The sequence below is a fragment of the Notechis scutatus genome, chromosome 9, assembly GCF_049901735.1.
Source record: "Notechis scutatus isolate UNSWTSFEM ecotype Mainland chromosome 9, rNotScu1.2, whole genome shotgun sequence".
In the NCBI taxonomy this organism is placed as follows: Eukaryota; Metazoa; Chordata; class Lepidosauria; order Squamata; family Elapidae; genus Notechis; species Notechis scutatus.
In genome coordinates, this window is record NC_142017.1 from 62433 (window position 1) to 74177 (window position 11745).

At 47.9% G+C, this 11745-nt stretch overlaps 1 protein-coding gene across 2 annotated transcripts; it reads right to left on the bottom strand.

Moving 5' to 3' along the window:
• Positions 1–343: 343 nt before the first annotated feature.
• Positions 344–9292, bottom strand: TAT (tyrosine aminotransferase). 2 transcript variants are annotated; one of them, XM_026684896.2, is made up of 12 exons: positions 9207–9292; positions 7534–7784; positions 7337–7441; positions 6939–7006; positions 6573–6731; positions 4465–4603; positions 4235–4287; positions 3874–4026; positions 3498–3626; positions 2432–2515; positions 2191–2289; positions 344–1590 (listed from the first exon to the last, which is right to left on the bottom strand). In XM_026684896.2, exons 2-12 carry the CDS (start codon positions 7766–7768, stop codon positions 1447–1449), a joined length of 1368 nt encoding a protein of 455 aa, XP_026540681.1. In that variant the 5' UTR covers positions 7769–7784; positions 9207–9292; the 3' UTR covers positions 344–1446. The 2 variants fall into 2 exon arrangements, with proteins under 2 accessions (XP_026540681.1, XP_087827438.1); XM_087971312.1 differs by having other exon boundaries at positions 7534–7806.
• Between the last annotated feature and the right edge of the window lie 2453 nt (positions 9293–11745).

Sequence of the window (11745 nt, forward strand, 5' to 3'; positions counted from 1 at the left end):
AGCAGAATTTGGAAACAAGTAATGTACAGAGTTCACCAATGCCTGACAAACAGCATGGTTAACTTTCCAGAAATTGATCAGAACACAGACAAATTTGACTTGCAAGAGGTGCAAAAAATGGCCTGATCCAGCTGTGAGCTGTTGGAAAACATTCCAGAAAAAAAATCCCCCCAGGGAATCCTCCTGGGAGAGATTACAGGGCAACAACTTGGAAGGTTTAGGTCATTTGCTAGCTACACAGAGATAAGCAAGCCAGCACTCTGACAACAGTGGCAGAAAGTGGCATCTTGCTATTGAGTTCAGAGATAGGAAAGGTGAGAATAATGATTGAATGTTCAAAATGTTTATGATCATATTATAAATTGTTTTTTTTTATTTTTAGCTTGCATATTAGAAGATTTTTACAGCAATCCTCTTAGTGGACTCTTATATAAAATTCAAGCTGCTGACCCTATTAAAAGCAACTTTTGCAGCATGTGGAGAAATAATTTTTCTAAGTCAACATAGGTATTTTTTCCAATATCAACAGAACTGGAATGTGGTACATTGCCAGGCTAAATGAAGGTGAGTGACTTAGGACCAATCCTCACAACCCAATTCCTGTCCAACAAGGGGCCAAAATGATGTCTTTTAACAACCCACCAGGAAGGCAACCCTCCCAATTTATGCATGTCTGCTGTGCATAAAACATAGCAGTCTCTGGCTCCTGACATTTCAAGCAAGTTTGTCCCAGTGGCTTCCAGCTCCTCATTTCATCCCAGGCCAACATCTCTTTAGTTACTGTGCACTAATCCCTGGGAGTGCCCTCCCCACCTCTCCCCATTTTTTGAGTTTGCCAGTGGAATGGCGAAAGCTGACTTTTGATTTAACAAGTCAACCAAGAGAATCACGAATGTCATTGAGTGCTTTAAACAAGTGAAATCTGTAAGAATTGTGCCACTTTCCTCAAGTAACACACCTTTCTGCCCAAGTAACACACCTTCCCTGCTGCAAGATGAGCTTGCATAACTTTTGCACGCAGTTAGAAATTTACCATGCATTTATTCGTACAAAAATACAATAACTTATGAACTTCAAATGTGTGTACAAGAAAACAGATTGCAGGTGTAATCCGTTGAGGTGGGGGAGAAATCATGGTCCTTCTTTGAGGTCTGTGTAGCACTGGGGTTAGTTCTGTGCCTGAGGAAGGGTTGGGCATTTTCTGCTCTGGCTTGCAGGTTCCTTCTCACAGGTTCCCATAGGATCTAGAAATCATTCAGCAGGTGATTGAAGGCTGTCAAGCATGCCCAGGGCTGCTGCAGGAGTTACTTGAGCCTGCTGGGCAGGTAGGAGTGTCACTGACAGCCCACTTCTAGCCAGGCCCTAGCAGTTCAGAGTCCAGAACAAGAATGGTGGTGCCGAGTCAGGCTGCTCAGGGAGTAGAAGGTTAGGGGCACGTGCTCAGGCCTACTTGTCACACTCCAGGTCCTGGGTCCCCTCTCCCCCTTGATAGTGCTTCTCACAGAAGTAGTGGATACGCTGGCAAGCCTCTGTCATCATCTCTTCGGGCACGGTGATCACCACACGGAAGAAGTTGGGGTACTCAAAACACTGTCAGGAGAGACAGTTGAGCCATTAGCCCCTGGACTCCCTTGGGGCTTTCCCAGCTTCCCAAGCAGAGCCCTGGGGGTTGATGCCCTGTAAATCTGCTTGTTTGCTGCTACCATGGACCCCTTTTATGGAAAGCTGGGACAAGAGAAAGAGCTTGTTTTTTATTTTTATTTTACAAATCCCACTGTGCTTATTCCCCCTTGAGCCCATGTCCAAGGCCAGATATAGTTTTCTTTCTGCTTTCAAAGAAAAGCTTGCTTCTGTTTCATCTCCCATAGCTTCCAAGATTGCTACCAGGACACCAAGCTGCAGACATAGCTGCAGAGGGAAGGATCCCACCCCCATTTATTTCTAATATGAAAATCCACTGGAGGGAAGAGATAGTGCAGCAAGGAACATGGAAGTCTCCAGGGTATCCTAGCGAACATTTGGCCAGAAGGACACTGTAGCACCTCTCATACCGGCCTCCGGGAATGTGGACCTGGGATCACTGCCAGCAAAAAGAACTAGGGAAAAGAAAATGAGCTGAGAGGAGAGCTGAGGCCAGGCCGAGTTTCCATCAGGAGAACTCACAGTCTTCCCATGGAGTAACAAGCTCACCGTGGCAGGTAGACAGAAGACCGACTGCTCCGCAATGAGCCTCTCTGTGAACTCCACATCGTTCTCGAACTCTGGGAAATGCTCCATCTCGATCCCCACCTAGAGCCACAGGGATAGAAAACTGGTCACAGCAAAGACCTCCCCCAGAGAAGAGCCCTTGCTGGGGTGTCTTTGGGGAAGGAAAGAAAGCACCTTCCATACCAACAGCCCTTCCCTCACTCCCTCCATGCAGGTAGCTCACCATCAGGTACATGGCTCCCTGGGGCCGGACAGGTTTCAGCCCACAGACTGTGGAGAGGGCGGCATAACAAAGGGCAGCATTGGACTGGAAAGAGCAAATCAGGAGGAAGTCAAATAACAGACAAGGAAACCTCACTCACACAACTGGCCAGGCCCACCAAAGAGGACAGTGAGTGATTAAACATGGACTGCCAGAAAGGTGAAATATGGAATCTCTGCTTGCAACAGATGTAATGTGAGCACACGTGGGTCCTGCTCAGTTGTTTTAGGCGATAAAGGAGAACGAAAAAGAGGCCTCTGGCACACAGGCCTTCACATCTCCAGAGCTGCAGGCACTGTGTTTTGAAATCCCTTTGGACTCTTAGATTTCCTAGTAACAGAAAGTGTTGTAGAATCCAGATTTCCTAATTAAAGGGATCTTTTCTTGAAACCACCTTGGTAGCAGTTTGTTTTCAAACTGGTGAAAAACAAAACAAAATATTTTCTCCCTTCAGTGTCTTTTCAGAAATATATTAATGCCCCATTTTTAACTCTTTGACATTGAAAAGAAGACTAGTGTCCATCTCCCACCGCAGGTCACCTGCTGGGCAGAAAGGAATCACTGCCAAGTTCAGGGCCGTCAGACAGGAGCTCTGCGAACTTGGGACTGCCTTGGCTTTCACTGTCTTTTTCATTTCAATCAGAAAAAGGAAAAAAATGCTGCACCCGTGTTTTGGAAGGGCGCTCTGCTGCAGGTGTTGGCAGCAAGTTCTGAATGGGTGAGCTTGGCTTCTCCCTGTTCTTTCTCCTGCTATTTTTCTTGGAGAACAAAGTTGGAAAACGAACAGGTCAACTGTCCAGGTCTACATGTTCCCACAATAAAAATGACTGAGTGCGCTTGATTGAAGCCAATGCATGACTGGACCTGTTTGGGATTAAATTTAGTGCCCTTGAGCTACTGAGTTTATTAACCTCCCCGTCACAATTGACCCATTCAGCCTAGTGGAAACTGAGTCTGCCTTGGCATCTTTCTATTGAGAAGAACCTCTATTGCAATGTGTTCTTAGAAACAGTTGAGGCCTACCTACCTTGAGGAAGCTGAGAGTGTTGTGATAGAATTCAGGGGATGTGTGGTGGAAGATATGCCCAAGGGCTCCTTGGACAGCTGTGCAGGGCCCCAAAATCCTTTGGCTCAGCCTCAGGAGGCCTTCCCTGATCTTTAAGGCACACAGAGAAAGGAGGAGGAGGGAAGCATCAGATTCCTGCCTATAGGTCGCCCCCCCCCACACCACCACCACCACCAGGCTTTCCACAACCCTCTTGCCCAGCATTAAGAGGGGCAGCACATGAAGTAGGGATAAACATTGCAGGCAATGGTTGGATTGGAACCAAGAGTGCCAGCTCTTCCTCCTCCCTCTTGGAGCAGACCTGGGCAACCCACCAGCCAAGTGTGTATTTCTCTACCTCCTCTCCAAAGATGTCCCGGCAGTCGTGGATCAGAATCCATCCCATCCTCCAGCCAGGCACCAACCATCTCTTGGCAAGGCCTCCACAGGACAGGATTGGGACATTAGTGCTAAGCTTTGCAAGGGACTCATATTTGCAGTCTTCAAAAACCTGAGTATGGAAGAAGAGTTGGAGGAATCCCATTTAGTGTCTGGTCAAGACCCGGAGAATAGCGTCCCATACTCCGTCTCTGACACAAAAGCAGGCCTCTCTTAAAGGCCACCCTCTGCCATTGTCATGTTATTCCAGCAGAACCACCACCACCCTCCGCCGACATTTCTCCATTCCTCTAGACAGACAAAAGGTGCTCCTCGCTCACCATTTCTGCATAGATCTCATCAGCCAAAATAGGGACACACTGCCTAGAGGCCACTGGGCAACAGAAGAAGAAGGAAGGAAGATATTCAGCTATTCACTGGGTGTCCACAACTTGGATGGACTCCATAGCTTGGAGCCTCTTGAAACAACTCCTACCCCATGCAAAGCAGCACAGAGTTTAGCACAGGGACACGTGCATGAGGCAGTTTCAAAGCTGGTCAGAGGAATTACCTGCCAGAATCTTCTGGAGGTGACTTCTGCTGAAAACAGAGCCACAGGGATTGGATGGGTTGTTCACAATCAGACAAGCTGTCCTGTTGTCCACCAGAGATTCCATTTGCTTCAGGTCAATTTCCCAGGATTTTTCTGGCTGGTGGCAAAATGGAAAGGAAGATGAAGAGAGTGAGGAAGTCTGAAATCAAATGACAATCATCTTCACTCTGGCTATGGGGGTTTAGCTCCCTGCCTGGGTCAAAAGTGATAGGCAGGTAAAGGGGAGAGCAAGAGGGACAGGTGGCCAGCCAAGGAACCACAGCATTGTATAAGGAAAGCTTTCTTTCTCAATCCCAATATATGGCTCATATAATCAAGAGCTGAAGAGTACTATGAAGTTTGTTGACCAGTAGCTGCAGGATGTTGTCTTGGAGGAAAAGATAAAAATTTCCAAGCAAGCAATTTAACATGTTGGTCATAAACATATCACACAGGAATAAACAATGGTTGATCTAAGATAAGAATAACTTTGGTTTTGATCAGGAGTCATCAAACTTTTGGACCTCAGGGACCACTAAATTCATAATTTTAAATCCCGCGGACCACTAATATGATCTGCCTAATGACCGGCTGGGTGGGCGTGGCTAGGTGGTCATGTAACTGGGTGGGCATGGCCAACGCGATGTCATTCACGTCGAGAGGTGCCTTGCCATCCCCTATTTGCCCCTCCCCTCCCAGCCACTCCTCGCCTGCCTGCCCAGGTTCCTTAGAGCCCCAAGAGGAAGCAGTTGTTGGAGCTAAGCAGCCCCCAGGAGAAAGAGTTGGCAAAACAGTTGGCTCAGTTCAAATTGGATCTGACCAAGGAGGCTCAGCAGAAGCACCTCACTGAGGACTATGAGCATAGGTTTCCCAAGCAGAGGGAAAACCTGCGGGAGTGCAAGGCCAGGTACTGGTGCCTGGAGGCTCAGTGGGCTGAGATGGTCAGCCAGTTCCAGGCCATGATGCAGTCCCACTGGAACAAGGAGGCTCTTCGCCACCAGTGGCGCTGCCCTCCAGCCCCAAAGCCCTGCACCAGAGGGCTGAAGCAGACCCCAAGTCAGGATTTGTGCCCCCATCCGACTTGCACAAAAAGATCCCAAAGTGGGAGACTCTCTGCAGCACAACGAACGTTCATTGCAAGCATGAGGCCCAGGGGCCGTAGTTTGAGGATCCCTGATTCAGTGCAATATAAAAATGCAAATAATTTTTCTGTGAACCAGCAAATTTTTCTCACAGACCACCAGTGGTCCATGAACCACCAGTTGGTGACAGCTGGTTTTTATCATAGTTACTTTTAACTTACCTCTTTCTCTGAGAATTGTACAATAAGGGAATTTGAACAGAGAGAGCTTGTTTCTAATTCTTGCAAAGCCTCTCTCTTTTCCAACAATTTGTTTGGTGACCCAATCTGCTATCTCAGGGGCTTCTAGCCACTGGTGGGATTCAAATTTTTTAATTACCGGTTCTGTGGGCGTGATTTGGTGGGCGTGGCCAGGAAGGCATGTGACTGGGTGGGCGTGGCTTTTTTTTTTTTTGCTTTTTTGCAGCCCCCACTGGGTTTTTGGGCCTTCTGGGGGGGGGGCGGTGTTTTTGCTCCCCTAAGGCTCCTCTGAAGCTCAGGAAAGCAAAAAATGGAGGCGGGGGGGCCTGAGCCATTCTTTGCCTTCCTGGGCCTCAGCAAGGGGAATCCCGGCACAGCTGATCTTATCTACAGCTCATTGTTAGGAGGGAAGAAAAAGAGAAAAATACCTTAGGCGAATGTCAGGCGGGCAGGCGGAGTGAGTGAGCATCGGGCGGGAGGGTGACCGGGTCGGGAGTGTGGCCAGCCAGAACTTACTACCGGTTCGGCGACCCATGCCCAATTTCTTGCTACCGATCTGGTGCAAACCGGCTGAATACCACCGCTTCTAGCTATTCTTATGCACACCCTAAATATGGCTTTGGTTTTGACTCTAATATTGCAACTGTTCCAGCTCTCTTTGGGACTCCTCCATCAAAGCCCAGTTCTCCAAGCCTTGAACCTTGGTTCCGTTTCACTTTTGGAAAAAGGGTTAGGGTGAGGTTCCCCACATCTAGGTCCAGCTTACCAAGAGATTGTAGAACTTGACTTCAATTCCCATAGAGTGAGCCAAGGTTTTGTAGAGGGAGAAGCCAGGGCGTGGCACCAGGATGTTCTGTCCAGGGTTAGCCAGGACTGCTAAAGCTAATTCAATAGCCTGACTGCAGCCACTGGTCAAAATTACATCCTGGAAGGAAGGAAGGGAGGGGGGAGGGAGGGAGCTGTGAGTCAAATGGGCACTTCCATGGCTTTCAGTTCAACAGACCCACATAAAGATCAGAGCCATTTGAACCTTAAATGATTATTACACACTTGAAATTAGATGGGGACTCAGGACCCAAGCCCCTCTCCCCAAAAATGTTCTTACTCTTTCTCAACATATCAGTGTTGTTACCTGGGCTTTCAGAGGTGCTTCTGGACAATTGTAGTAGCTTGCAACTACCTCTCGACAAGACAGGTAACCTGTGATGGATGGGAGGTGGGGTGAACAGTGTTATGGCTGAATTAAAAAAAACTTATAAAATGGAAAATTCCTGAATTCCAGATTTAGAAGCCCACACAGGTTGTTATTTAGTGCCTTCCCCCATTCTTTTGCCAAGGATTCCCGCAAATTAAAAAGGTACTCTGGTCTGGGACTTTCAGCTCAGGTAGGAGAGGCCTTCCCCTTTGACCCAGTTCCCTCTCAGGGCCAAAAAGGCCTTGTATGGGATCTCAAGGCCAATGTCTGTTAGTGTTGCCGCCCCACCCTCCCCCGCTTTGCCTTGAATTTTTCCACAGCGCCCAAAGTCTCACCCACAGACGGGGCATAGCCGTTGTATTTTCCAGAGTCCAGTGCTTCTTTCATGGCCCGTGTGACTTCATCATCTGTAGGAAGGTTTCCAAAGACAGTTGGATCTCCTGTAGAAAAGGAGAGGGTGAGGTGCCTACATTGCCAGTGGCTGGACTGTATCAAAAAGGTCAGAGTGGGCCAGCCAGATCCACCTACTCACCTATGGACAAAGATATCAGAGCTTTCCTGGGGTTGGGCTCCACTTTCATGGCATCCACAATGGCTCGAATGGGATTGAAAGTCCTTCTAGACATTTCTGAAGCCCTGACTGCCCAGTGGGGCTTACGGCCTTTTCCCTTGGGCAAAGAAGGGCTCTTCCCATTGAGGTTGACGTGGACATCTAGGACGGAGGACAGGGTGGTGTTGCTGTTCACCTGGATCAGGCAGGAGTCCATCTCAGGAAGGGAGAGCCTGCAGGGGACACAGATCGAGGCTGTTGCCAATCCCAAAGCTGTCCCGGTGCCGGCCATCAACTATTGAAACACACCAGGCCATCGATCCCGGCAGCAGAGGGATGAAGGTCGGGGTGGGCAGGGACGTAAACTGCTACCTGGGGTGATGCTAGCAGGCTTCCTCTTGTTTAGCAGCCACAGCACAACCAAGGAGAGAAAGGTCAGCAGATAACGCAGCAGAGCTGTCCTTGCTTCTTTCCCTACTCACTCACTCTGGGAGTACACACTTTAGCCTCTGAAAAGCTGGGCTTTTGTGCACAGGATAATCCAAGTTCACATTTTGAAGGCTGCCAGGAAAGCAACATACCCAGCTGCTCCCCTCCCAAATCCAGGAAATAAAAACCCAGTACAAAAAAATCTGATAAAGCACCTAAACCCAATTTGTTCTTCCATCTTTTAGAATGAGGTCACACAATATCCAGATATAAATGAAAAACCACAGAACACTTCCCAATTTCTTATGCAAAGGGAGTATGTATCAGCTGTGTGCAAAAAGATTTAAGGTTGCATCCTATAGTTTTCAAACTGTCAGCAGAAATTGTTCCACTTCATGTTGCGTAAGTCATGCCTTGCCTTCAGTCCTGGTTGCAATGCAAAGAGGTTTCAGAGAAATTGAAACCAGTTCCGAAGACAAAAGAGTGATCAGGGAATAGACACAAATATGTTTAACCTTGAGACCACAGGGGGAGGAGCAATATAAAAACTCCCCCTCCCATTTACAAAAGAATAAATTCAGAAGAAAGTCAAGACCTTTTCTCTCTTGTTCCAGAGGACAAACACAGAATAATGGACACAAGTTACAAGAAGGCACATCTGAATTGAATATTGGCAAAATCTTCCTAACAAACTGCAAAACTTTGACTGAGGAATTGATTACCCAAAGACTAATTGTGCCATGTTAAATCATCCAGTATGCTCAGATTGTACTCCATTTGGAGCTGCCAGTTAATCAGGAAACTGTAGGTCAGCTCCTTGGTCCTGACACTGTCCAGTGTCCTCTTGTTCATTTGTTTTTCTTTTGGGGTTCTCTGGCTCTGTGCTTGTACGAGGCCAGGTCATCCCCAACAGTCTTCACCAGAGAGGGCATGCTGGCAAGAGGGAAGGTTAGGAAGAGTTCAGCAAGCACCAAATGCTGCTCGAATTTTGAAATGACCCTTGGTTAAACTTATTTGTAGAGGGGTCGTTGGTGTCTTTGAACCTCTTTCTTTTCAGTGTTGGCATTGATGATGTTACCTAGTTTGGCCAATGAAATGTTTGCAAGAAAACAATCAAGCTCAAAGACCACTAAGGACCCCTCATTTCAACCCTGAGCTACAAAGATTCTCCTCTATTGTTACTTGTAGAGCCTCTTGGTTCAGGAACCCAGGTGTTGGTGACTTACCTGAGACACCCAAAGATGTGGCTACAGCTCAGTGTGACGGCGAAGCTGCGCAGAGGAACGTCCAATGTGGTTGAACCAAAGGCAGAGCCAGAGTGCTAGAACACAAGTCCTTTTATGCATGGCAAGCCTGCACCCGCCTAGAGTCAAGAACTGGGTGTCAGCCTGGAGTCCTCCAGCTATTGGCTGAGGTGGAGGGCTGTACTTCCCACCCAGGGACACCCCCAACTCTGACTCCATCTGGCTCCAAACATCTGGAACAAACATGGGCTGCATGTTAACTCTTTCAGACAAAGGCCAAAACGGTCTGCTGGAACCACATTGCTCCCCTTCCAGAGCCAACCATCTAATCTGGGTAGAATTCTTTTGGGCTTATCTGACCCCTGAGATCCATCTGCTTCCAGGGTAAGGAAAAGCCCCCAACCTAATTTAAGCCCCGTGGGTGGAAGAATGGATGCCTTCAGAATCTAACCAAAGAGACTATGTGATGCAATGATGGGAGTGAAACCCAAAGAGTTAACTTCAGGCATGGTCCAATGCTTTGCCTGGCATTTAAGGCAGCCTGATGCAATCCATGAGGCCCACCTCATCAGCTCCACGTTGCAAAACACAATAATTGATCCCAAATGTTCTAAGCACCAGCTGGGAATGGGAAGGCATCACACATCATGAACAGATCTGCCCTCTCCTCCAACCGTCAGTAACCCAATCTATCGACCAATACCTAAAGGGGAAAGGGATTTCATACTTCTCCAAAATTCCACTTTCTGTGTGTGGGGCAGAGGATGGACATGGATGGTAAATATTTATGTGCCAGAGTTTCCAGGTCATCATAAGAATCCAATACTGAACAACAAAGAAAGGAAAGGGAGGGTTGCCCCATTAATATCTATCCTCCCCCTTCAAGTCTTCGCATTCTGCCTCTGGCAGATCCTGGTCAGGGCTCCACCAACCTCCAAGACAGTTATTTCTCTGCCCTTCTCAAGTCTTGTGGAGGTCTCCCTCCAGAATTTCAGACTCCAGTAGACAAGGTCTTGCAACCCTCACAGGCAGTCATGCTCTTGCCCCGATGGGCAACCCAGGATCTGTCCACAACCTCATCCAAAAAACAGCTCAGGCTTGAATCTGCTTAACGGAGGGGACAGAAATACCTCAATGCAGCCATCTTTGCTCATTCTTCCAACATGCACATGAGACTACTCACGTTTCTGCTGCTCCTTCTGCAAGGACTCTTGTGTCAAGCAATGGCAGGAACACAGACAACAGGCTCCCCAACCCCCTCATAGCACATAGCACCATTTCAGCTGCATCCCACACATGTACCTTGCCCCAAAGCCTAACTCCTTTGCTTTAGCTGGGAGATGAACTCAGGAACCGCCTGCATGTGAATAGTTGTGTCTGCAGGCCCAAAGTGGTAGGAGTAGGAGGAGGGAAATCAGTGGAGATGGCAACAGGCAAAATCCTCATCTCTACCTGATTCATCCTCCCTTCCAACCACACCATCTGCTTATTAACCAATTACAAAGCCCATCATATATGGGGGCTTCTGCAAGCATCCTTATCCTGCTTTGGGCAATCCTTCTGTGTCAGATTCTCAATCATCAGAACAGCCCCTCCATGTTCCATCTTCAAGATGAATCTGATTCCCCTCTCCCTGCTCTTTCACAACCCCAGATCACCAAGGAAAAAGAGATCCCAAGAAGATTTCTGCTTTTAGATCCAAAAGTGGCTGGACTCTACTGAAATATTTCATAAGTCATGGCAAAGGAACTAAGTAGTGGCCTTCCCCAACACCTAGCACTGCATTATCTATCTTTTCTCCTTGCTTTCTTAATGAGTACATTTCATTCCTCCTTGGCTGCTTTAATGCCTTCCCCACACCCATTCTTGGCCATCCCTCAAGCTGTACTGCTAAAAATCTTATTTGTGTCCATCAGCAGCTCCAGGCACCCACCCAATGCCTTGAGTAGGAAGATAAAGACAGCAAAAGACTCTCCATAGCAAGTGGCTGAGTCACAGGAAAGGAGGGAGTGCAGACAGGCGAAAGCCCCTTCCATATCTCCATCTCCTCCTGCGCCAAATCCCTCTTTGAAGCCAAAGTCAATATTGACTAATTTCATCACTGGCATTTGACATGTGCTTTTCTATTACTATCCACTTGCAAAGCCTGTTGTCTGTGGCCTCTTCCCCTTTATGGCCTTGAAGTCCCAGTGAGCTAAGCAAATAGACACTGGAGGTCTCTGTTGACTTCAGCTGCAGGCCTCCTCTAAGAGGGCAACTCCTCAACAGAATAACGCACCTTTGCAGAGGAAGAGCTGGCATCCAAAGCAGTCTCAGAAGGGACGAGCCTGCCACTCCTCTGGTTGCATATTGGCCAGGAGGCCCTACAGGGGGCAGCAGCAGCCGCCCACTAGCCAAGAGTTTCTTTGTACTATCAGCAAAATTGCCTCTTCTCACAGGGATGCTAATTCTGATCAGATGTTTTTGACAAGATAGCTGGACATTTTCCCCCAGATGCAGGATCATGCATTATACCTTAGCC

Bases quoted from the DNA above. Each gene is read 5' to 3' on its own strand.
- TAT (XM_026684896.2), bottom strand. From the start codon at position 7,768: ATGGACTCCTGCCTGATCCAGGTGAACAGCAACACCACCCTGTCCTCC. The intron at 2,290-2,431 runs GTGAGCTACCTG...CTGTGGCTCTAG, and splicing joins AGGGAGCCATGTACCTGATG to GTGGGGATCGAGATGGAGCA. The intron at 1,591-2,190 runs GTGAGCTTGTTA...CTCTCCTGACAG, and splicing joins TCTTCTGTCTACCTGCCACG to TGTTTTGAGTACCCCAACTT.